This window comes from Folsomia candida, unplaced genomic scaffold, assembly GCF_002217175.1.
Source record: "Folsomia candida strain VU population unplaced genomic scaffold, ASM221717v1 Fcan01_Sc012, whole genome shotgun sequence".
NCBI lineage: Eukaryota > Metazoa > Arthropoda > Collembola > Entomobryomorpha > Isotomidae > Folsomia > Folsomia candida.
In genome coordinates, this window is record NW_019091204.1 from 1737427 (window position 1) to 1764110 (window position 26684).

At 37.5% G+C, this 26684-nt stretch overlaps 3 protein-coding genes and 1 long non-coding RNA gene across 4 annotated transcripts; 2 read left to right on the forward strand and 2 right to left on the reverse strand.

Moving 5' to 3' along the window:
* Positions 1–1787: 1787 nt before the first annotated feature.
* LOC110855493 lies at positions 1788–16941 on the forward strand. Its single transcript, XM_022103900.2, has 19 exons — positions 1788–1985; positions 2243–2434; positions 2766–2970; positions 3379–3469; positions 4212–4514; positions 5073–5504; positions 6110–6323; positions 6396–6473; positions 6553–6738; positions 8481–8619; positions 8683–8767; positions 9202–9582; positions 9793–10070; positions 10459–10772; positions 11406–11621; positions 12199–12551; positions 15007–15218; positions 16489–16594; positions 16709–16941. Exons 1-19 carry the CDS (start codon positions 1826–1828, stop codon positions 16736–16738), a joined length of 3975 nt encoding a protein of 1324 aa, XP_021959592.2. The 5' UTR covers positions 1788–1825; the 3' UTR covers positions 16739–16941.
* Positions 16942–17564: 623 nt separating this feature from the next.
* LOC110855495 lies at positions 17565–19187 on the reverse strand. Its single transcript, XM_022103901.1, has one exon. The coding sequence runs from the start codon at positions 19185–19187 to the stop codon at positions 17565–17567; it is 1623 nt and encodes a 540-aa protein (XP_021959593.1).
* An 807-nt stretch (positions 19188–19994) lies between these two features.
* LOC110855496 lies at positions 19995–26061 on the forward strand. Its single transcript, XM_022103902.2, has 8 exons — positions 19995–20511; positions 20975–21166; positions 21846–21987; positions 22222–22312; positions 22765–23073; positions 23418–23841; positions 24298–24537; positions 25167–26061. The coding sequence occupies exons 1-8, from the start codon at positions 20355–20357 to the stop codon at positions 25991–25993; spliced, it is 2382 nt and encodes a 793-aa protein (XP_021959594.2). The 5' UTR covers positions 19995–20354; the 3' UTR covers positions 25994–26061.
* On the reverse strand, positions 25994–26523 carry LOC118437213. The gene is made up of 2 exons (XR_004835945.1): positions 26378–26523; positions 25994–26300 (listed from the first exon to the last, which is right to left on the reverse strand). It is a non-coding gene; the product is annotated as an uncharacterized LOC118437213 (long non-coding RNA).
* Positions 26524–26684: the final 161 nt, after the last annotated feature.

The window sequence follows — 26684 nt, forward strand, 5'->3', positions numbered from 1 at the left end:
TTGAAGCGTGCATGTACATACTCTGAATATGCGCATACATAAAACTAACTATGAATATTAAATATTTTTGCTTTTGCGGATGAACAATTTTTCAATACAGAAAGCTGTACAATAGAATTAGTAACATTGGTTCGAAAATACGCTTATTTATTGTCCTGATCATCCACCAGTGGCCGCAGAAGCGTGGGACATAGGGACAATGTCCCCATGGAATTTTTACTGTGGGGACATGCAATGCATTCGTCCCCACCGTTTCGTGATACACAGATAAGTAATTTAAAGGGAAACCATTTCAACATAATTGATAAAATTCATGACTAGTGTCATCGAAATATACAATTCATTTTGGAATAATCAGCTATTTTGATTTTTTTAAACTAAATTACCTAAAATTTTAATTAAAGTTTTGTATTTTTTTCAAAAGCTGGATTTTGTTGACAAAATGTATTGAGCTTGAAAAATAAGTGTCCCCACGGTCCAAGTTATCTTCCGCGGTAACTGTCATCAATATGTGGTCATCTCCATCCTAGAATAGGCTACTTATCTATTACCAAGTGTGCTCAGCTATTTGTAACTGAAAATGATAGATTACTTTAAGCAGGATCCGTCACCACAAAACATTGGTCACGGAAACCGTGGGGACATTAACATTGTAGGGGTATATAGGTGAGGGCGGGCTTCATATAACATGGGCGGATTATGGAGACATCGAATAACCATGGGGACATTGTCCCCATGCCCATGGACCCACGCGCTTGCGCGGCCATTGATAACAGACATTGTGGTTGATCAAGTGCATCAGCACAGTTTTACTCGGAATATAGTTCACGTCATTATCTATCTTATAAGCTGGAAATGTTTGCCTGCAACGGAAGTGAAAGTGGAGAAAGTTAAGTTTCGAATGGCACGAAACAAACATTTCCAGCTAATTATATATGTAAATTCAATAAAAAATAATTCCGTGGAATTATGAACAATCCCACTCAATTTTTATGATAATCAAATAAGCTCTCGCCCGGCGGGAGACGGGCTTATCCGCTAGTCTTTAATAAATAAATATATTCAGACATTTCGATTGCTTGACCCGTCAGGATTTTGTTTTCGTGACAATAATTATTTTCTATGACGAACCTTCCATAAAAATATTTATGTAATGCACTCTTAGAAATCGTGTAGTAAATACTTCCATGTGGTGTTCAACGGTAGTAAATTTGTACCAACGGGTTTGATTTTACTACCCAACGCTTAGAAATCTGATAGACTTATGTATGCAGATATTTATTGATTTGTAGGTAAGCAGAGGTGAGATGGTTTCCTAAAACCCAACCCTACTTTAATGAGCTCAAACCCAACTCGCCCGATTGCTTATTTTTTAACCTAACACGCCCAAACCCGGATAGGTCGGGTTGAACCCTATTTCAATCTCACCTCTGCATGAAAGTCGCTACCGCTTGGTATTAAAATTATACTCGTCCATAAAAATGTGTTTAAGCGATATTGCAAAGCTTAAATATTGAGCCGTTACCTATTTCTTATCAATACCTATGTACATATTTAGTAGAGTCATATTTATTTGAATACCACTAGAAATTATTTTATATAATACTGGATTTCTAAGAGTGAATAGAGATACAGCTCTAATTCAACAATCACTCACAATATTGGGTAAACTTAAAAAAAATCAGAGGAAACCACATGACACATCCGGTTTACCAAGTAAGTATGACCTCATGCTTTGCGTATATCCTTTTAAAGCAAACATAAGTACATAGTCGGCTTCTCACCTACCGAAGAAAATAGTTCCAATTTTTGTTTTGTTAAAAAGATGCTTTTCAAGATTTTTAAATCCCGGATGCGAATCGTCATATTTTTCGGTGTGGTGGTAATTAGCGACGCGAACGGTGGTTGGATGGACGACCTTCCTCCACGGATTGAAAAGGTGGACAAGGAAGTATTCCATCTTCCTCCAGAGGCAGAGAATATTTGTGAGCCCTTACATATTAAATACATAATATATGCACACTTAAAAATCTGCTAGAGTTGTATGTACACTCTAATTGTAAATAAAATAAGCAAAATTAACTCAAGGTTGAGTAAAACAACATATCCATGTCATTTGTAGATTTAATGGGAAACATTTCTTTGTCTAAAAAAAATTAAAAAACGTTCCATTTGCAAAATTTTCAAATTATAAGAACGTCCCTGATAGGCCGAATTATTGCAATAGTTAATTTTTTAATAGCAATTTCCAACCATTCGGGAACTGTGGTCTGTTTATTCCACCTCGTTTCGACGTATCGCCCCGCAAAACCCGGCCTTTCCGATATTACCTTCACTCCGGGTGAAAATTTCGACGGGAGTCTGTGCACCCACGTGATCTGTACGAGACTCAGCCTTTCTTACAATCTCGGAATCCAAGAAAACAACGAGTTCCGTAAGTTTTTATCTTGTTACGATGTTACGGTGTGAAACACTTTATGTAAATACATATGCGTCTGCCTGTCCGTCTGCAATGTGTCTGTCTTTCAGCATTCCAGTCCCGCTTAATAAATAGGATTTGCATGCTTATTTAGTTATCGGAAATCAAAATGTGGAACATTTTGAAAAACTGGGTTTTTGATTTTGTTCGTTTTAAAATGTTTGAAAATGATCCTAAAATCGATTAAAACGTTTTTGGTTTTTCTCGCTTTAAAATATTCGAAAATGTTCCAAAAATCGATTTTGAGTGCCCTACTTTAAACCATGCTCCTCTGATTTTTGTCCAGGTGCGCTCCCCGTGGTTAAACAGCTCCATGAAAAATATCCCACCACCAAATTTCTCCTCGACGTGACCGTGTTGCCCGGCGGCGTGTACGACTACATCGGTGAACCCCAGTACGAAGAGATGAACCCGTTCGGCACTCCCACAAATCCGGACGCATATGCCCACAATATGAGGTTTTTCCTTGACAAAGTTAAAAACACAGTGAGGTAAGTCGCACTTCAAGTTTTTCTTGCATACTCTTAGCAAATTGAATCATCACCAACCGGAGTGTAAATATGTATGTATGATGGTGATAACGGGTATTACCATATAGTGAAAAATATACATATATGTTCATACATACATATGTACCTTTGTGGTGATGAAAACTTATCACTTGGAATCAAACTACCTACGTATTACACAAACCCGGATTGAAGTTATCACCAAATCTATACCATCACGGAATGTGATGGTATAGATTGCTAAGAGTGTGGCAAACACATTTCAGATTTCTCTCGCCATGAAATTATCTTAGTAAATACTCACAGTTTACGTTACTTTACCTGGTTATCCGGATAAAATCTTTAATTACGATTTAACTAACTCCTATTTCTGCGAACCAAATATTTCAGAGACCACGGTTTTCAAGGTGTGCACCTTAACCAAGCTTTTAACGGAGAGGATCGCAGCCGTACCAAAGCACGATACCGGGCAGTGGTTAAGGTTAAAGCTTTTTTCGTTTTTGTCATTTATATATATGTATATATATTTTATTTGAAATTAGGGATTGCACTAAAAATATAATTTTTGAAAAGTGCATAAATTCACCATCAATCCTTTGTAAGTTTTAAGCAAGCTACATGAACTCTAGAGTAACTTGGAAAAAAGCAAAGTTTATTCTGGATTTAACATTGTTTACATAACATACATACATAATTTTGAACGTTTCGTTTCAAAAGAGTCACATTATTCGTAAGAGTGTAAATTGTTGAATTTTTATACTGTTTATTTTTCATCGTCTAAATATTCTTTAACCCCTGTACATATTTTTTACTTTATCTATGTATTTATTGAGGGGTGAAGCGCAGTGAAATCCCTTCATGGAAATATCTTGTCCGTCTGTTTTACGGTCTGTCCGTCCGTATGCACGATAATTTTAGAACGGATTCGAATTTCGACATGTGGTTTTCGCCAACAAATTTCTAATTTTTGATGTGCGGATGTGTTCTAAGATTGGCGTGTTAGGTCATAAGGTCACGGGGCCACGGTGATGACGCTAAGGGTCGAAGATGTCGAATTTTGTATTTTTCCGTTTTAGACATAGTTTAGGGTGCAGAAATCGACATAGTTTTGACGTTCCATGTCTTTAAGACCGTTTCGCTTCACCCCTTTGCTGCATTTCGTTGGCAACGGTTTATTATGAGGACTTTTGCTTGTTTTAATAAAAATATTACATGCTTTACAGGCTCTCAAGATGGACTTTGCTCCAGAGAATCTTGTCTTGACGAGCGATCTGATAATGCAGGACGGGAAAATATCCGACGTCAACGACATGTTCGACCTTGTCATGGTCAATCCTTCCGGACGAAATTATGACGACTTGGCCAATTTCTTTTTCACGCCGGCTAATTACTTAGACGGAAAGGGAATTCGTGCCGGAAATAAGTTTGTCCTGCAGGTTTACATGTTCGGATTTCTAGGCCAGTTTTCCACCATGGATGGAAGTGTGAAAAGGAATTTCCAAAATGATTTGTGGGGCTATAACGAAGTGGGTTTCTATTCGATTTATTACAAAAGTTGGGGCTTTGCGTAAAAGATGTGACCGATTTTTAGAAAATTTAGCGCAGCAAACCCTTGGATTATTGAAATAATCGTTAATTTTCCAGAAATTTTATTATCGACGGGCAAAATTTTGCTGATTTTTGTGTATTTTCTGAGAAAAATTTTATCCCGCAATGCGCAGAATTTTGATAATTTTTGTTTCTGAAGAAAATAATAGAGGTAGATTCAATACTTCGGTTTGAGTCGGATCGGATCTTATTTAGGCCGTTCACATGTATCCGATCCTTCCCATCCGATCGGATCCGACCCTATCCGATCCGATCCGACAATATCCGATTGGATCCCTTTATGTATATGTAGTTAATACATACAAAGTAGTAAACGGTCTGAAAATCACGTCGGATCAGATAATCCCTGATTACTCACTAGAAAATATGGCACAGATTACGTAATCTATTCAGCCCCATAAATTGATCACGTCTTTTATCCAGTCCCTTTAATGCTTTGTGAAACATCAAAAAAATTCTTTACAAATTTCCACCAGATTTGCCAAATCGTTGAGAACAGCGGGATGGATTTATTATGGGACTCCAAAGCTGGCGTGGCCATACTCTCCAATGGGACGAGGGGGGTGGTCACCCCCACCCCGAAAAGTGTCATGGCCACCGTCGAGTTCGTCATGACTGCGGGATTACGCGGTGTCATGATCTTATCCACGCCGGAAGACGATTTCACCCCGTATTGCGGAAAAGTGAAGTATCCATTGTCAAAAAGTGCGAATTTCGCGATGACCCGGGCTGAAAATGAGGCTCTTAAAGGGAAGAAATTTTGCTTTTACAAGTATCGAAACTTGTTTCAAAATCCGAGCATACTTTTACCCACTAAAACGTCAAGTAATATAATGTATGCCTTGGTGAATTCTACGATTGAGTTAAATTGCAGCGGGATTGGAGAACCAGACATAAATTTAGCTTGGGTAAGCACACTCAACAAGAAAATCAGTGACTCTACCGGCTTTTGGAACGTCCATGTATTATGTCAAGAAAAAAACGTCAACTTTAACACCACCCACCCACCCATCCCTTCGCTGTCCTACTCATCTTAAGCTTAACACGAGTAGAATATGAGCCAAATTTTTGATGACGTAATATATAAACGTTCCCTTTGATGCTGGCGGTTTTTTCTGTGATGGTGGTGGTGCTCAGAGGTTGACGCCGACGAATTTTCGGCGGCGGCGGCGCCAGTTTTTGGTGATTTTTCGGCGGCGTCGGCGGCGCGGCGCGGTGTCGCAATGTTAAAGGAATAGGAAATCAAATTTTTCGGCGGCGGCGGCGCGTAAAATGCATCGGCGTGTGGCGGCGCGGCAGCGTGAGATCGGCGGCGTCGACCTCTGGTGGTGCTGGTGTTAGCCTTGGTGATTTTGTGTCACCGAGCTGGGGGTGGGTTATTTCGTCCCCAAGCGGTAGTGTTTGATCACCATCTGGTACATGTAATCACCGGTCGGTGGTATATAATCCAGTGCTAAGATTTCTTAGAGTGCACTCTACACTCGAGTGTAGTAAAACTTACATTTTGTTTCAGGCTGAAATAAATGCTACCCTGCAAAGCAACAAATTATTGAGCGAGTCAAACTTCGAAGAATTGAAGGATCCCGATTGTCCTTCTAATGTTACCAAAGTCCACAAAATCGAGCTTTCCATGACCACCCCAGGAAATGAAACGTTTCAGTGTAAAGTTTCCAATCTTTATGGAAGTGATTCAAACAATTTGACCGTCATCACTAGGCTCAAACCATGTATGTAGATAAATATTCTCAATTAATTACTACATACTCAAATTCTTACTTATTTCTCAAACAAAAACTCAGATCTGCTCCGAAATAACACCATAATCGCGGAGGAAGTAGATTTCGACTTGAATTTTGTCCTCCCGGAGGGCGAGACATGTAAGAAAAACAAAGATGGAAATCTCGTTATTGAATTTCCTAAAGAAAAAACAGATTGCATTACATTGTTTCTCGTCAGATTGGGCCAATCAAGTTGAAGACGCTGTCTTGTTTTGTGAATTGGACGTGTTTGAAACCCTGGCTGGATTGAAAGACTTCCTTGCCCTGGCAGGCGCCAGACTGGGCACGTGTACGCATATCGTCCTCAGCAATAATTCGAGTTGGTCATGTGATGGGGAAATGGGGTGTTCAAATCCTACTCCAGGTATGGCTTAACCTCTTGGCTACCAAACTACATACACACATTTGTGTAGATAACCCATTGACGGCCAAAGTACACCCACTCTTAGAAATGGGGTTACGATTATAACCAAAAAGTAAGCGTATATGACTCCACTGCCGTGGTTATGACTTTGTCACCAACTGGTTATAAATTTATTAGCTCTGGTGACAATTTAATACCAAGTCGGTGAAACTTTATAATTAGTCGGTGACAATTGTAACCACTCGAGGACAAATTTATAACCACGGCGGTGGAGTCACATACGTTTACTTTTTGGTTATAATCGTAACCCCATTTCTAAGAGTGCATATTTTTGTAGTATTGTGTTTTCTGTTGACGACCAACTACACAGGATAAATATCCTTGACAGCAAAATTTGTTAAAAAAAGAGTATTTCTTCCGTATTTTGTGGAAAACTCGATGGTGAAAAGTGAATTTTTTCGATCTTGGTCTTCCAAAATTCTGGAATTTTCCCTATACCGACCAATGTTAAACAGTGGATTTTCGTCTTTTTCGTCAAGAAAAATCGGAAACTGGTTGAAAATTTTATTTGATTGCCATCAGGTATATTCATGAAATCAATATGGTACCTGAGGGAAATTATATTTACAAATCAGTAGTCCGATAGACGTTGAAGAGGGGCAGTTCATAGATTATGTAGGGCAAAAATTATGATTCACTAGACCTACCCTTTATGTAAACATGCGAGCACAATATTATTCGACCGTTTGGCCCCACTCCCTCACTTTATACAATTTATGAACGGCCCCTAACTCTCATTTACAGGGGGTTGTGAGTGAGGCATTTTTGCAAGTAGAGAGTTGGATTTTCACCTAGCAAGATGCTCTTCTGTTCAAATCAAGTGAAGTAATCCATTATTAAACTGTCAACAAATATCAGTTAAGGTTCTCATGGATGACGCATTGGCGCGTAATCTCACTCTGTCCCTATCCAATGTATTGAAATGTAATTTCTAAAAAATTGAATCAACTCCATGAGCTTTGACATAAATGCAACTTTTAATATTTCAATGTAAAGCCAATTTTTGGTACTAAATTTAAAACTTAGACAATTGGTTTGCAATGTTTCATACTAACTTTCCGCACAAATTAATTCGCTATTTTTTTCCAAATCGACTTGTTTGTAGTGTCAAAAATTAGCTTTACATTGAAATATCAAAAGTTGCATTTATCTCAAAGCTCATGGAGTGGATTAAATTTTTAGAAATTGCATTAGAATACATTGGATAGGGGCAGAGTGAGATTAAGCGCGAACGCGTCATCCATAGGAACCTTAATACAAACTGGTTTCCAATTCACGACACATTAGTTATATGTAATTTAAGAAGCACTGACCTTCAAAATTTTGACCCGCTACGGCAAACCGTTCCGGGGTTATTCAAGGTCAAAGTCGTTTTCAGCAACTATGTAGCTGGACTCTCTGTAGATGTGACGATGCTTTGTAGATTATCAGACACTAGTGTATAAGCCCGTCTCCCGCCGGGCGACGGGCTTATATAATTTTCGCGCAAATTAAGTGGCATTGTTCATAATTCGACATAATTATTTTTGTACTGTATCTATATTATTAACTGGAAATGTCGCTTGAGAACGGAAGTGAAACTTTCCCCACTTTCACTTCCGTCACGGAAAATTACTTTCACTTCCGTTGCAGACAAACATTTCCAGATTATAATATAGATGTTAACTCATCCAATTTCCTAGAACAATTGGACCAAATTGTTTACGTCAGGGAAAACTACAAAAGTCTAAAAGTGATGATGGGAGCTTTTGTTAATTCGAACTATCCGGCAAAATTATGGCTGCTTTCGAAGAATGACTCCATCTTACCTGAACTTCCCAGGTGATATTTTCCAAATTTTCCGAGTCAATGATTTCAAGAAAGTTTTTTTTTCTTTTTTAACAGAGGACTCAAACTTGACGGACTACACGTGAAAAGTCACAATAATCATAGGTTCAGAACTTTGTCAGATTTTGTGGAAAATGTGAAGGTACATAGATTATTTTTTGAGCTCGAGCAACGGATATAATACATGAAGTAGCGGAATCGACGTAGTGAGAATTCGGCATGCAATGCATACCTGTTCAAAAATTCAGTTTTTATTCAAAAGTCGTCATCCCACTTTATGACTTCAGTCATTCAGTCATTTTCTTTCAAACTCAATTCATCTTACTTCATTTCTTACTTCGCCTCATGTATTAAGCATAGAGCGAAAAATGCTTTCATTCACAGTCATTCATCTGAAATGAGGGAATTCTGTACTCATTTTCATTCAACTGAACGTATTTAATTTCATTTTCATTCATTATCATAATCCGTCAAATGAACGAAAGTGAACAGGTATATAATAACCATCACACTTCCGCTACTTCAGTCCATCTGCTTTCTGAATGTATATTTGAACAATGAAGTTTCTCTTTTCAGACTAGAACATCATTTGAATCAGGGCGGGAATTGTTAACAGTTAGCGTCAAAGATGCCGTGGGCGGGTCAATTAGCAGGGAACGTTTCACAGAAATGGCGCGTCACGTTGATTTTATCGTTCTTCGTGGTCACGACTTTAACATGGGATCTCCTCGGACAGGGCATAATTCACCTCTGGCCGCATTTCAGCCAGAAGATCAATCCATAACAGGCAGACTTAAACTACTTTTTGAGAAGTATCTGGTACGAAATGTTGTCCTGGAGTTGCCCACGACTGGATTTTTGTACCAACTTTCATCATCCACGGATGATGGGGAGGACTTTTTCGGGCTGGGAAAATCAATCACGGGAAACCCACCAGAACGAATTGGATATGATGAAGTAACTTGAAATATTTTTTTGAATACCAAAATTTTGTTTTGAAGAAATGATTCTTCTAAAGAAGAAGAATGAATGAAGAATGAATTCATATTTTTTTCATTTGATTCATTTTTATTTTTCATTTCATTTTTTGTGTTTTTTTTTAAAATTTTTTTACTGTCATTTTTTAAGAATGTGTTCAATTTGCTTATTGTGTATGTACGTATTTAGATATGTTCCATTGCGCAAGGTGGTCACGTGGTTGAGTGGCACATGTTTTGGGATAATGTTGCTCAAGTTCCCTTCCTGAAGAGGGGAGCCGCCTGGATATCGTTTGACTCCTTGAGAAGCATTTATGCCAAAATATCCCATCATTTTGGACCAATCCTTCCACGCGGAGTAATGCTAACCGGGCTACGATTAGACAATTATGACGCATCATGTACCAAAGAATCGGGTCAGGTCTCGCTACTCGGACTTATCCAGGGGATGATGCGACTACCAAAAAAGTATGGTCATTGTTTGCCCAAGAATATCATAATTCCCTATGCTTTCCGAAATAAAATCATGCATACCTGTTCACTTGCATTCATTCATTTGACTAGTTATAATAGTGAATGAAAATGAATTTCCCGTCAATTGAATGAAATTGAATTTCCCGTCAATTGAATGAAAATGACTGAAAGATTTCGTCATTTCAGCTGAACGATTTCATTTTTCATCCAATGCTTAATACGTAAGAAATGAAGTCCGATGAAGTGAAATTAATTTAATTTGAAAAGTGACTGAATGTGTATGAAAATCTTCAGTCAGAAATCGTGTTGACTGACTTGTGAATGATAACAATTTTGTTTAAACAGGCATCTATTAGTAAAATTTGACCCTTTTTCTATTTAGAACTCGAATTGACCCGTTTGGATTTCCAACTACATCAAACATGTCATGGACATACATTGCAATTGCTGCCCTTCTTGTCCTCCTCCTCGTCACCGTGGCAATATCACTGTTTCTTGTTTACCATCGGAATAAGTACCCCTACCTGACCAGGCAGGATTTGGAACGGTTCAAAAATGGAGATCGCCCCATTTTAAGTGAGGATGGGACAACCACATTGCAAAATAAAATACCCCAAGACAATGGAGAGGAAGACAATTATACACGAATACCGTACAGAGAAGAGCTCATGGTTTCCAGGAACGATTACGAAATTGGTTAGTGCATTTTTTTCTGTTAATTGGTTGAAATTATGTATGCGTAAAGTGTAAGTACGTAAGTTCTAGTTATAACCTTGCAAAGGACTTTGTGAAATTAAGAGTTGAATTAAAAACCCATCTAAACTGATGGATTTGTCCGTTGGAGTCAGTTAACTGAGCCCCAATTGATACTTTCTTCAGATATGTAATCCTAAAATTAATTATTATCCCCTAAAGAGGGATGAAAATACTCCCCCAAATATTAATGACGGACGAAACATTTATACAATTTAGGGGTAAACTCCCCCATTCATTTACATCAACCCTCAGAGAAGATTCCTCTAATACTTAGAGGGTAGCAGATGAATTACATATCTACATACATATGTGCGGCGAGTGCATATCAATGGGGGAAATCTATGGGGCACCCGTAATAATTTATTTACATGGGCTTTCTTACTTAAATGGCGATGAGGATGGAAAATTACAAACAAAATTTCCTTCCAGTTTTTTCACCCAAGGCTTCGTGAAAGATTTCAAATTTTGTAATTATGCTTTGTTTTGCAACTAATGTAGGTATATATGTAATACGTAAATAAATATTTCTGCGTATTGTGATTTTTCCTGATAGTTGTGAATTTTTGTTGACAGATTTTACCAAAATCTTGGGCTCCGGCGAATTCGGGTTGGTCGTTAGTGGGACGCTGCATGAGAGGCAAGTTGCGGTGAAGACGTTACCCGAAGGGGGCGAAGTGTCGAGGACCTCACTTCTCGCGTTGATGAATGAGATCAAGCTTATGATGTATTTGGGCAGTCATCCCAACATCGTCGAGTTGCTGGGTTGTGACACGAAAGGAGTGCAAAAAGGTACTTAATTCTTAATTCGTGCAAAACGGGATAGTTCTGTAGCATATTTTTTATTGTTTTTTTCTGCGTTCATGTTGTTATTTGAATGCACTTTAATTTTTTTTGCTAAATTGCGATATAGATTTTTTGAATATTTTTCATTACATAGGTATATAAATTTTTGCTTATATACTTTTCAACGAGGGGTGATTGTCTTGGTATCCATCTTATCGTAAGATACTTTACGGAGAACAGAGAAGGGGTCAAGCTTGGTAAAATTCGTAGCTTTACCAAGTACATAAAATTTTTATCTATGTGAAGAAATCTGAAAGGTGCCAACTCTTGCAAGAGTTACCATGGTAACTATTTCCTATTTGGTACGATTCGTATTATACGAAGAATACTAAGGATGCGATGGAGTCATGAATACCCTCATTAAATACCCAGATTACCACATTTTCACATGATTTCATAATTTTTACACTTATGTATCACAAAAACACTTGACTAAATACACTTTATTAAGTTTCTGGTCAAAACAACGTTTTAAGAAGGCTAGTCAAAATCATAAATAATAAATAATTTCGCACATTTTTAGGCAAAGTTTACATGTTTCTTGAATTCTGCCCGATGGGAAATCTCCTCAATTTTCTTCGCGTGGCGTCAGCAAATTTTAAGAATCAGCAGCGACAAGAGACCCCCTCTGACCAAATTTACAGTAATGTGCTCCACCCCTCGAAAAATGGGGGTTGTTTCGATGACCTCACTTTGCTCGTGTGGTGCTACCAAATCACGCACGGGTTGCGTTATCTCGCCCACAAGAAAATCATTCATGGCGACCTCTCCGCCAGAAACGTACTCCTCGTGAACATTCATCATGTGAAAATTTCGGATTTTGGATTATCAAAACGCCTCCAAGAAAATTATGCAATCTATAAGAAAACTACACCGGTGAGAGTTTTGTAAAATTTTAGTTAATCGCATAGGACCTTGGATACCGTTTAACTGGCGTCATAGTTAATTTGGCAAATAGTGTGCCAAATGAGTAATCAAAATAAACACAAAACATGCCAATTAGTGAATCAAAATTCCATACAAATTCAAATAACAAATTATGTTTGAAAAATTTGCCGGATCATGCAAAAAAGTGGCAGGTTAATTTGATATATGTATGTACATAAATGTTTATATGAGTACTAGGACATTCAAAATTGGAAAATTTCGAAAAACTGGTCTTGGCAATTTTATTCTAATTTTATTAACTTGGCAAAAAAAAATTTAGGATAACTTGGTTGCCCCTTTGTATATTTATAACTGTTTTTTCAAGTGTAAAACCGATCTCCTGCTGAATCTAAAACCTATTTTTAACCAGTTTTTGATTCCTTAATTAACTCACGCTAGGATTTGCTGAGAGGGTAGAAGTTCCACAATGTTTTAGCAAAAATGTTTAGCGAAATGTTGCAAGTTTTGCAAACTACGTAGGTATGTAGATTTATTAAATTTACGTACATACTTTCGGAAATTTGCTGTACGTAATAACTTGTAAATATTTATCCAGTACACAGTGCCGTATCTCTCCTTGGTCCGGCCTGGAGAGTAAATCTCTTGTCCGGCCTTTTATGTGCAAAATTAAGAAAATTAACATAGGAAATTGCTTTCGTTTATATTTTATCTACGGCTATCGTTACAAACATATATTTATTTGTGTGCTAAAAATTAATTAGGCATGGATTTCCCAGTCTCCTGATTATTCCACATGCTTTTATACAGGTCATAACCGCACGAAGCTTAGTTCGTGTATGCACATTGCACATACAGGTTTTGATCTGGCGTATGTATCCTGCCTGAAACTACTTATGACATGAATCGTAAATTTTTGAATACATAGGTAAAGCCAAAAATATTTATTGTTAGGTTAGAGGCAGCCAATTTTGGAAAAAAATATTGTCATTCTCAAAGATGACACTTTTTTACCTCCGACCCCAAAACTTAGCACTCCCACAATTTCTTGTTCGTTTTATTTTGGTACGGTTGGCTAAACTCAATATTAGCATTTTGATTTGTGGAAATCTCGGTGCAATTACAAATATATACCCAAATACAGATGAACACAGACAGTATCTACCGATTAAAGTATCTGTAGATCTAAAGGTAAGATCTGTATAAATATCTGTAGATATTTAGAAGTTATAACATTTCGCTTATGGATCAAAATTTCGAGATAGTGCTTTCCAGGTTTACGTGTTCTTAAGGGATGGGGTCAACAATTTGTGACCTTAGATTTGGACCATATTTTTTTCAAAACTGAAGATATATCTAACCACAAAGATTCTGCTATGCACAAATTTAGAATTCTGAAATTCTTAGGTTACCTAACATTTAATATTGATTTTTGATTAAATTATAGCGTGTTACTATATTTGCAAACCTTTTTTAAGTTCATCAAACTAATACCGGAGTTTTCAAAAACGGTTTAAAGCCATTCTGCACAGAATCGAAAACCGGATTATTAAAATGTGTCAGAAATCAGATTCAGTTCAAACCGGCTTTTCAAAGTCTCCCGATTTTGGATAGAAATATAGAAATGAGACTTGATTGGAAAATTCAACGAACCAGAAATTGTCGAATAAGTTGCATCATTAAAATCATTTTGGTTATCGTTGAAATCAGAATTCAATTTCTACATATGTGCCTATTTTTTATCGATATAGATGCGAATAAGCATTACATCTCCTAGAAACCTGGGAACGCATGTGCATCAGTTTGTTCGAGAGGAAATGTAAGATTCATAGATTTCTACGAAATTGGAGAAAACCGTGTATCTAGGCATTGCTATAAAAGGTTGGTTAGACAAAACAATATTCGGTGAAGTAGGGATCATGTAATTAGTGGTACGGGTTAAGTGTTTAATGCACAATATTCGAAACAGTCATGGGAGACTGAAATTTGTGTAGCATGATCGGACCCACACAGGTAGGCTGTTGAACTTCTAAATGCTCGATTGACAGGGCCATGTATGGCCTTTACAATCATATATCTGAGAAATTGTTTGCTCGGGTTATTAAGTCAAACTTGAATTTTTTTTCTGACAGGACCTATTCTGCTAACCGATTTGCAGAAATCGTCCCAGAAGGCTAAAATTTGAATATTGCATTCCATAATGGGATAATTGAAGCTTTTCAAAAGTAATACTAAATCAAGTTAAAAATATAAAGTTTATAAGTATGTAAAAGTTGGTTGGGAACGTTATGTATATATAACATGACTTATACTTCGAAGGGTCAATTATATCTAGTGTCTGCATCACTCGGCCGGTACGGCCCTTCGGGCCGTCCGGCCTGGAGAGTGCTCTCCACCTAAAACCAGTGCTCCTACGGCCCTGCCAGTACATATGTACGTATTGCAGACTCAACTTCCTTGGAAATGGCTGGCACCCGAGGTTCTCACCGAGCTGAAATTTTCCATCCGCAGCGACGTCTGGGCCTTGGGTGTGACGATGTGGGAGGTTTACTCGATGGGATCAGTCCCATATCCTGGTCTCGGTTGGGATATTGGATTCACGCAGAGAATCGTGAAAGGCTTGCGACTACAACCACCAGCCCTGATTACGTCCGCAATGTAAGTTTAATTCATGATAAATTGGGGGTATTCACGTCAACTGCATATGAACATATGTACAAACTTTGCGACGTTTGCGAAGAGTTGCTACATTCACGACAACCAATCAGATTCTTTTTTATAGAAATATTGGACCTACAGAAAACTCATTTATTTATTATACTCTTAAAAAAATAAAGTTCGAAATTTCGCAAAGAAATTTATGGTTGAAAAATCATTTGCGAACTTGCCCATCTCCTAGGGGAAACAGGTAGATTATGTAGGACTCTCAATTTACGTATGTAAATGTTTCGTAAACTCGCAAAGTAAATTTCACCTGGCTCATTTTCAGTTTCCGTATTTTTATTAAGTAGCTTCAGCTACTTTATGTGAAGACTTTGTCTGTCTGTCTGTCTGTCTGTCTGTCTGTCTGTCTGTCCGTCTGTCTGTCAGCAGGATAACGGGAGAACGGATAAAGATAATCGAAATCGGTTTTCGCCATCATACATAATACCCCAGGGGGAGGATCCTATCAACTTTTGGGTGCAACCGGACCACACCCCCGGTCGCCAGGGGGTGTGGTCGGGGCAAAATGAGATTTTTAGTGCAATTGAATCTATGGATGAAATGGAGTGAAATTTTGAGTTCCCCCGTTGTGCCACACCCCCCGGGCGCCAGGGGGTGTGGTCGGGGCAAAATGAGATTTTTGAAAAAATTGAATGCATAGATGAAATACAGTAGAATAAAGTGCTCCCGAGTTGTGCCACACCCCCTCGTCACTAGGGGGTGTGGTCGGGGCAAAATGAGATTTTTGAAAAAATTGAATGTATAGATGAAATACAGTAAAATCAAGTGTTCCCGCGATGTCGTGGGAGTGCTTGGAGTGAAGTAGTCTGAAGCTACTTCCGTATGCGCGTTTGCGACGGTTTATTTAAAATGAGGATATTCATTACGAGTTGGAATGTTTGTAATTAATAATTTTGAAAAAAAATCGAACTCAAAATAACAGTACATTCTAGCCTTGGATACAGATTCACAAGTTCGCGAATTAATTTTCTGGCCATTTTTTTCTAAATTTACGATCTTTGTATCTTGCTAACGTTTGACAACAATTCGAACTCGTAATGAATACCACTAATACATTAGTCGTTCACGATACTGGTACCGCAAACACCAGAAAGTTTCGAAGATGTGTAGCGACGCGATGACAAGTTTGAGTGACGTGAATACACTTATTTAAAATTTTTTTGAAAAAGCGTATCTTTATAAGATACAAATTGTACACTCATAGGTTCAAAATTTTGGAGGAATGCTGGCAATTGGCCCCCGAAGACAGGCCAAGTCTTTCTGTGATTGAGGCCAAAATTATGTATCTTATCGATTCCGATGAAAATCAAGTATGAGAAAAACATATTTATTTTGTTGAAAAATATGTAGTTCTATTCCTAAATTGTCAAATTAAAATGAAATATTTTCATTATATGTAAATATATTCATAACTTCGTTTCCAGGTCTACACCAATATTGCTACTGGGTCTTAAATACTTACATAGTTGCCGGCATAAATAGGAAATGGGATACAAGCCGGTTTATTAAATATCTAATGTTATGTACTGATAATTTAGTAACTGTTCGAATCCTTAAAACTTACACATAATAATTACTATTAGAGTATTATAATTTACAAAGTCTTAATGCAAAATTATAGTTAAGGGGATAAAATTCCAATTAAATATTTTAAAAACGGTAAAATTTTCGGAGTAAACTTTTTAAATTTGCGTATGACTCTACCCTATCAATCCCACCTCCTCAACTCCACCTTGTCAAGTTCCCCCATCATTTCCACGAAACATAGCGTACCTATGTATTTATGTATGTATATATACACTCAAAATAAGGTAGTAATGAATCATTACCATGCGGAATCACTATGTGTCTCTGCCACGTCGGTTACGATTTGTCGTAGAAATGGTAATAATAAGTTCAGGGAAATTCAAATTCATTACCAAATATTAAGGAAGTGAATACCATTATGTGTTAAATTTGAATTTCCCTAAACTTATTATTACCATTTCTACGACAAATCGTAACCGACGTGGCAGAGACACATAGTGATTCCGCATGGTAATGATTCATTACTACCTTATTTCGAGTGTATACTACGAACCATATTCTACAATAATTATACATTTTATTTAGATTGGTTTGGACGGTACTATTTGAGGACATTTTGACTTGATTTTATTGATTATTGCGAGCTTTCGATCGCTTACAGCGGATCATCATCAGGCATAAATTAGTTTGAAAAAAGAAAACAGAGATACTACAACGTTGTTTGAATTTTTGGAAATTTCAATGACATAATATTCATGGATACATTAAAAAATTAATTAGTGTTGTGGACCAGATAGAGTTTATGGGCATTCCTTTTGATATATTCATCCTTTCTTCTTTTTTTATGTTTCTGATGAATAATCCTTCCTTGAATTTTCTGTAAAATTTCCTGGGTTCCTTAAGTATGAGTTTGTGGGAATTGGGGTCTAGTTGATGATTTTGTTCAATCATATGTTTCGCAACGGGTGAAATTGTTGTTGCTTCATTTCTAATGGCATTTTCATGTTCAGATATTCTTGTTTTGAAGTCTCTTTCGGTTTCCCCTATGTATTTGGCAGGACAGTCATTGCATTTGATGGAGTACACGCCGCATTGAGTTTTCTTGATTTTTTCTTTTGTATTGCATATCATTGTGAATAGCTTAGGTCCAGGATAATAGCCAATTTCTACTTCTAATTTTCTTTGTAAATATCGTGCAATTTTGGTTGTGACGTTTCCTGCGCAAGGTAAAATAATCCGTTTTTCTAGTTGTTTGGTGTCTTGGTTTTGTCCTGCGTTAATTTTTCGTTTGACTTTCTTCAAGCGGTATCGAATCATAGATTCTGGGTAGTCATTCCTTGTGAGTATTTTGATGGTGTATTCTATTTCGTTGTTGAGATGATCTTTGTCTGAGAGTTTGAACGCTCTTGTCAGCAGCGTATCAACTACTCCAATTTTGTGTGCAGGTGGGTGGAAGGAATGGAAATTTAAGTATTTATTGGTATGTGTTGCTTTTCTGAAAATGTGATGGCCTAAGCTTCGGTCTGGTTTTTCGTAGAGCATCACGTCTAGAAATGCTATTTTGCCATTTTCTTCTTTTTCTACTGTGAATTTTATGGCATGGTGAAATCCATTGATTTGATTGAGGACAGCTTCCAATTTTCTTTTTCTAATAATTGCAAAAATGTCGTCAACGTATCTCCTCCAAAAGATGATGAACTTGTTCCTGGTGACTAGTTTGTGTTCTAAGCTTTGCAGATAGAGTTCTGCTACAATTGCTGAGATGGGTGAACCCATGGCTGTTCCCTCTGTTTGGTGGTAGAATTTTCCGTCATATTTGAAATACGTCGATGAGAGGCATATTTCTAGTAGGTCCATAATATCTTCATTTGTCAATTTGGTCCAAGATCCATCATTTTTTTCGTTTAGAAGTTTTTTGATGTAATTCAAACTTTCTTCTATGGGTACCTTTGTAAATAGTGACACCACATCAAATGAGACCTTTGTGTCCCCTGGTCGAATTTTCAGGTTTTTTATTTCGGAAATAAATTCTGCAGAATTCTTGATGGTGTAAACGTGATTATTGCTCAATTTCTTCAAAATATTTGATAGATAAGAAGCTACTTGGTATGTTGGAAATTGTCGGAAGTCAACTATTGGGCGTAAAGGTACATTCTCTTTGTGAACCTTTGGTGCTCCGTATAAGATTGGTGCTCTCGTATTTTTTATGTTTAGTTCGTCATATTCCATTTTTGTGATTTTCTCCTCTTCTAGTAATTTTTTGCATCTCGTCTCAATTTCCTTTGCAAAATCTTGGGTTGGATCAGCTATTAATTCATTATACGGGCCCTCTTGAATTATATTTTCCATTTTTTGTTGGTAATCTGCTTTATCCATTATTACTGCAGAATTCCCCTTATCTGCTTTACATATGCATATGTTTTGTGAATTTGTTAATGATTTAATTGACGTTTGTATCCAGTTGTCCCATTTGTTGAGGTAGTTTTTCTTATTAATATACATACATTTTATTAGTACAACTAACTACCAATTATATTTGTGATGATGACCAATTGTTTAACTGAGAGAGTTATGTCATCAACAACATTGGTTCTAAAATACGCTTGTGTCACCAATTTGTTGTCAAAATCATCGATGTTTGGTCATCTCTGGCACTGCATCCGTTCCCTATTTATTTCCTCGTGGGCTCAGCAATGACGAAATTCTTTCTAACTGAAAACGTCACAGTTGTGTAACTCTTTGAAATGCACGCTTAGAAATCCAGTATTAAAATACTTCCAAGCCTTGTTCAGCGGTAGTAAATTTTTATAGACCGTACGATTTTACTGGACAACACTGTTAGAAATCTGATAAACTCACTCCAGTATTTAGTAATTTGTAGGTATTAAAGCAGAGGCGATATGGGTCAAGGTTGCTCATTCATTTGACTGACTATGATAGTGGATGAAAATGAATTTCCCCTCATTTCAATGAAAATGAATTTCTTTTCATTTCAATGAAAATGACTGAAAGATTCCGTAATTTCAGACGAATGACTGAATTAAACGATTTTTCACTCCCACTCCTTTAGTCTTTCATCCTATGCTTAACTGAAAATCTTCAGTCAGAAATCGAGATGAATGAAAATAAAAATTTCCGAACAGCTACATATCTATGTATACATATGTAGCTGTTCGGAAATTTTGGCGAATGTAAAAATTTATTACCGATAGTGCAAAGCTTTAATATCGAACTTATTACTTTACCATTACCATTACTTACCATCCATTACTTATTATCACTTTGGTAGAATCATATATGAATACCGGTTGCTCTTATTTCAATACCATATTTCTAGGTGTGTATGTATGTACAAGCAGAGATATAGCTATAATAATACATTAATAATATTGTGGAAACTTTACTTATTTATCTCTCCGAGGAAACCACACGATACATCCGGTTTACAAAGTATATATGACCTCATGCCTAGCCTAAATATAATCGCCTTTTCACGTATGTACTGAGTAAACTTGGCTCAAGTAAATATTTCCTGTTGAAAAAATGATTTTCAAAATTTCCAAACCCGAGATAATATTAATCTGTGCGTTAATAATTAATACCTTTCGCGACACGAAAGGTTGGATGGCCGACCTTCCAGCATGGATTGAAAAGGTGGACAAGGAAATATTCGATCTTCCTCTCGAGGCGGAGAATATTTGTGAGCCTGTACATATTATATTTCTGTTTATACACTCTTAGAAAACTGGTATTACATAAATCATTACTGACCGGAGTACGTACATATGTATGTGACTCTACCGGCACCGGTATTAACGGGAATTACCGTTCAGTAATGTTGTGGTAATGAAAAATTTACCACTCAGGAACAATTTAGCACCACTTCGGTAGGAAATTCTTACCAAGTCAATACCAGAGCCGGTAGATTCACACATGTACTCCGATCGATAATAATTTAAGTGTGTGTTTGGTGCATGAATTTTTGACTTATTTCCCTTTGGTGACAAAACGTCTGGTTAATCATTAGTAATGATTCATTACCCAAACATAGAGCACGCTCTATAGTACTTCTGTCGGGTGACGATTTGTCTCCAAATTATTTGGAGTGTAATTGCATATTTGATTTATAACAGTTTTTTCAATAATTTGTATAATTTTAACAGCAATTTCCAACCACTCGGGAATTGTTGTCTGTTTATTCCACCTCGTTTCACGCTACAGCCCACCAAGACCTGGCGTGTCTGGCAGTACCTTCGTTCCGAGCGAAAATTTTGATGGGAGTCTGTGCACCCACGTGATCTGTACCAGAATCCACATTTCTCACGATCTCCTTATCTATGAAAGCAACGAGTTCCGTAAGCATTTTTCTTATATATGAGTCAAGTCAGCATGTTATTCGCAAAGTGGGAACCCTTCATCTATGCATCATACCTGTTCACTTTCATTCATGTTAGTGATTACGACAGAGAATGATAGTGAATGAAAATGAATGTCCTCTGATTTGAATGAAAATGAGTGAAAGATTCAGTCATTTCAGATTAGTGACTGTGATCTGTGAATGAACGGATTTCTCGCTTCTTTAATTTTTCACCCTCCGCTTAATACATTGGGCTAAGTAAGGAATGAAGTCAGATGACGTGAAATGAAATGAGCTTGAAAGAAAATGAATGAGTGTGAATGAAAATCTTCAGTCAGAAATCGGGATGACTGAACTTTGAATGAAAAAAGTTTTTTGAACAGGTATGGTATGCATGTGTCGGTCCGTCGAATTTTTACTATATGCCCCATGTAATAATTAACATGGCAAGGATAGGATGCCTCGACCCTACCCCACCGTTAATCTATCACATTCTTTCTGCACAGTCGCTAGGTAAATATGTAGGATTTATATATTACCTAAATATGCAACTATAGAGCATCCAAAATCGTAATACCTACTTTGAAAAATTTGCTTCTGAATCTTCTCGTCTAAAAAATTTTAACTCTTCCGTTTTTGGGCGCGCTTTTTAAACCATCTTCATATAAATTTCCCAGATGCGCTCCCCATGGTGAAGCACCTCCGTGAAAAATATCCCTCCACCAACTTTCTCCTCGACGTGACCGTGTGGCCCTCAGATCCGGCCCAATACGTCCAAAACAAGACGTCTTTCGTTGACCGGGTTAAAAACATATTGAGGTAAGGGTAAGTCCAGGGTAAGAAAAAACCCGGGGTTTTGCGACTGATTGTTAGTTTGTTAGCAAAGTTTGTGATTTTAAATATTTGTCGCTATGAAATTTAATAGAAAGTTATGATTTAGGGTATTTTATTTATGAGCATACCTCCTAAATGGACCATTGTTGGACCATGGACCAATTTATTGCAAACTATGTTTATGAGATCTTTAATTCTCGTTTAACTAATATTTTTTAGAGACAACGGCTTTCAAGGGGTGCACCTCAACCAAGCTTTTAGTGGGGAGGATCACACCCCTTCCAAAGCTCAATACCGAGCATTGGTGAAGGTTAAGACGTTTTTACCTTTCAATTTTTTACATCTACAAAAGTTAGAGTGCATTTACTCTTCAAAAGGGTGAACTTACTTTTAAGAGTGTACAATTTTAATTTTTATGCAGTTTTATTCTGTTATTGAATTTTAATATTATTCACAGGGTGGTTAAAATGTGACGCTACAATGGATAATTTTTCGATGGAAAAAATTTGTAAGTTTCCATTATCTACCGAAATTGTGTCTCTGAAATTCAACATTTTTAGAATTTTGTCATCTCATCAGTGTTCTATCAGTTTTAATAATAATTATAAAAAATCTCAATTAAACATCGTGTAACTAATGGAGATTTAGGGGTCGTCCCCATTGAAAAATTTGCAATTGTAGCGTAACATTTAAACCACCCTGTATTTTGCTCTATTTACAGATACATATTTTTGTGTTTATTTTAACCCTAATATTCCACAGGCTCTGAAAACAGACTTCGCTCAGGAGAATCTTATCTTGACGAGCGATCTAGTAATGCAGGACGGGAAAATATCCGATATCCATGAAATGTTCGACCTCGTCATGGTCAATCCTTTCGGACGAAATTATGACACCATGACCAGTTTCTTTTTCACTCCGGCCAATTACTTAGACGGGAAGGGGATTCGTGCCGGTGGCAAGAGCAATTTTGTCCTGCAGGTTTACATGTTTGGATTTATGGGCGAGTTCTCCACCCTGGACGGAGGAGTGACAAGGAAATTCGAAAACGATTTTTGGGATTATAACGAAGTTGGTGGTCATTGTATTTAGTGCAAAACTTAGGGCTTTGCATAAAGGACTTTTTTAGGGAATTCAGCCCACCACACCATCAAGGATTATACCTCATAGGGACTACATATTAAGGGGTGAAAGCCCTTTATAAGATCGTTATATCGGCCCGTCCGTCTGTCTGTCTGCCCGTTGGTCCGATAACTATTGAACCAAGAGACCTGCATTTTTAAATTTTTGAAAATATTGTACGCCAACCACAATCTGTGCACTTCCACATATTTATTAGTCACATCTTTTATGCATCGCCCTTTTCATCCGTTGTGCAAAATTAGGAACTAACTTTATTCCCGAATTTTCACCAGCTTTGCCAAATAGTTGAGAATAACGGTATGGAGTTATTATGGGACTCCAAAGCTGGGATGGCCATACTCACCAACGGGACAGTGGGGGTACTCACGCCAACCCCGAAAAGTGTCATGGCTACCGTCGACTTCGCCATGAATGCGGGATTAAGCGGGGTCATGATGACGTCCACTCCTGAAGACGATTTTACCCCGTACTGCGGAAGGGTGAAGTATCCCTTGTCAAAAAGTGCGAATTTGGCGATGACCCGTGCCACCAGCCGGGTAGTCAGGAATCAAACCGTATCTGAAGAGTTGCCCTTGTCACTACCGACCAAATATATTCCAATTCTTATCGCTGGCATGATAATGTTGACAATTCTGGGAGCAATTGGGGTTAAAAAGATGAAAAATATACGGCGTTCTACTACTATTCGACTATTAGGTAAGGAGACGATGATTTGCAAATATTTTTAAAGTCAAAAGGTCCCTTTTCGATAGTGTGCAATTATTTTTGCACGCCATTTCTACCGGCGCAGGTACTATCTTTTTATGTATTCAATTTTACCGCGTGGCCACACCATAGAAACAAGTCTTCGGCTTACGGTAACAAATTTCCTCGGGCGAGAGTAAATTTTTTGTTATTACAAATAGGGCATTGAGAAATTAAAGCGGAGCAGGGTTTAGCCTCTGTCACCCTTCTGTGATAAACTATTACCGAAGCAGTACAATTCCATAGTACTTCCGCCGGTTAAAACCGTGCCATAAAATTGAACACAAAGTAACTTACATACACCCCTGCACCCCATAACCTTTCAGCGAAATTTATTTTCCTTTTATAAAACTACAAAAGATGTACATAAATAGTAAACAAATTTAGTAAATTTCTATTTAAATACAGAAGACATCCAGCTAAGTCCCTTCATCCCTAGCGACTTGGCAAGCGTACTTCTCCCCCCATTACAAAATATTTTACCATTGCCATCCCCTTGGAGATCTGATTCTTCACTGGTATGTTACTCCATCCTGGGAAAAGGATCGTACGGGGCCGTATATCGAGCCGAAGATCTGGCCGCCATTTCCCATACGGAATACGCCATCAAATGTGTGGATATAATCAAAACGCTCTCAGAATGCGATGGTGTGAAGTGTAAAGCTCCGATTTGGTTGAAATTTTAAACTTATGTGGTCCAGTCAACGTTTCTTGAGGCAGTTTGGGCGATGGTTGGAATTTGGCCAAACATTCGAGGTCAAAGTTGAAAAACGAGTGATTTTCCTACTTACATTTTAACCAAACCCGTTCAAAAATTTAATTTTCATTCAAAAGTCAATACCTGACGAAAGATTTTCATTCACATTCAAATTCATTTCACTTCACGTCATCTTACTTCATTTCTTACGCCGCCCCATGTTTTAAGCATGGGGTAAAAAATGAATGGAGTGAAAAATACTTTCGTTCACAGTCATTCATCTGTAATGACGGAATCTTTCATTCAAATAATAGGAAGTTCATCTTAACTCACTATCACTCACCATCATACTCAACTCAAATGAATGAAAGTGAACAGGTATGAACTGAACTGGAGTTAGGGTGTGCTTCCTCCGCTTTTCATAAATCACCCATTTTTCAACTTTGACCTCGAATATTTCTACAAATTCAAACAAACTGCCTCAAGAAACGTTGATTTTATTAACCTGGACCACATACATAATTCTAAAATTTCTTTCAAATCAGAGTGTTACACTTCACACTATCCCTCGTATTATCAGAAAGCCATACCAACTCCACATCATCCTCACCTTTCCCCAGTGAGAGGTCCATTTACCTGAAAAAATATGTCACCACGCTTCTTAACGAGATAGAAATCATGGACCAACTAACTTGTGACCATGTCGTTCGGTCCTACGGGTGTTGGGCGGAGGCCGAAAATAGTTCCCAATTAGTCTTAAATAAGCCCCGATTAGAGCGCTTTATCCGCCGACTTATCGCCACTGCCTCCGCCTCATCGACGCAGGATTCACCGCTTATCTTCATAAAAATGGAGTTGTGTCACACCAATTTAAAAACTTATTTGGAAAAATGGTCCCAACCGGGAGATGAGGTCAGCATCCTGCGCCAAGTCGCGGCCGGGTTGCGCTACGTGCATGAAAAATTCTTCATCCATCGGGACCTTAAGCCGGGAAATATATTTTGCAAGATCGAACCGACGGGTAGTTTAAAGTGGAAAATTGGTGATTTTGGGTTAGCTGTGGTGTCCAAGGAGACCGGAAATGCTGAGGTGGCAGGAACATATTTATACCAGAGTCCGGAAATGAGGAACAAATTGGAGTACAAGGTTAACACGGATTGCTACAGTTTGGGATTAATTGGCGTGGAGGTGGTGCACGAGGAGAGGAAGAGCTTTGAGAGATTCGTGGTTTTTGGGAAATTAAGGGGATTGAGTGGGGTGGAACGACGGAACTATTTGAATAAGTGTTGCAGAGGGAGATTTACGACTTTGGTAAAAATTATTGATAAATTGTTAAATGTGGACGTGACAAAGCGTCCTTGTTCGGCAAGGTTGTGCGATATGCTAAATAAGAACGTGGATATCTAGACATTGTACAAATAATTTTTATTCTATGTACACTGTAATATTTCTGGTTTAAAATTATTGATATGTAATAAACATTACACATTTAACATTTTTATGACGTCATTGTATAAGTTAATATGGAAGATTAAATTAATATTACAATATATATGTACATATGTACATATTTATTTGATTTTAATGGGGCGCCTTTCTTAAAATATCCACATCATCGCCGTTCGCTCCCTCCAAAAGCAGCACGTGAAAACGCAGACGGTTTGTTTGATGTATAATGCAACTTTGCCAAGAGCCGCTTCTGCTAATCATAGATCTGTACCAAATACACAGAATTAACACTGTTAAATTTACAAGGAATGAATTATCTCGTTTTCTCAATATTACATGTACCTTAAGCACTTGCGAAAACGCTACGTTTCTCCAGGTCAGCTACATTGTGACCTTTAACCGTACAAAATTAAAATAGAAAAAAAACAAATTCGCACTGAATTTAAAATGGAGGAGATCGTAGCAATTGTATTCGTGGTGTGCTCACCTTGAATTTATTAAATACGTGGAAAAATAGCGTGTGATAAATAATAAAAGGTATAGAACATAAAGGATGTGATTGATTTTTCGAGAATTTGGACCCCTCCTCTAACGTATATTCTCCATTTTGTAATTAATGTGGGAAAGATAGGATACCTCAAGCTTTTCC

Bases quoted from the DNA above. Each gene is read 5' to 3' on its own strand.
- LOC110855495 (XM_022103901.1), bottom strand. From the start codon at position 19,187: ATGGATAAAGCAGATTACCAACAAAAAATGGAAAATATAATTCAAGAG.
- LOC110855493 (XM_022103900.2), top strand. From the start codon at position 1,826: ATGCTTTTCAAGATTTTTAAATCCCGGATGCGAATCGTCATATTTTTC. The intron at 6,474-6,552 runs GTAAGAAAAACA...GTTTCTCGTCAG, and splicing joins CCTCCCGGAGGGCGAGACAT to ATTGGGCCAATCAAGTTGAA. The intron at 10,071-10,458 runs GTATGGTCATTG...TTTTCTATTTAG, and splicing joins ATGATGCGACTACCAAAAAA to AACTCGAATTGACCCGTTTG.
- LOC110855496 (XM_022103902.2), top strand. From the start codon at position 20,355: ATGATTTTCAAAATTTCCAAACCCGAGATAATATTAATCTGTGCGTTA. The intron at 20,512-20,974 runs GTGAGCCTGTAC...TAATTTTAACAG, and splicing joins TCTCGAGGCGGAGAATATTT to CAATTTCCAACCACTCGGGA. The intron at 21,988-22,221 runs GTAAGGGTAAGT...AATATTTTTTAG, and splicing joins CGGGTTAAAAACATATTGAG to AGACAACGGCTTTCAAGGGG.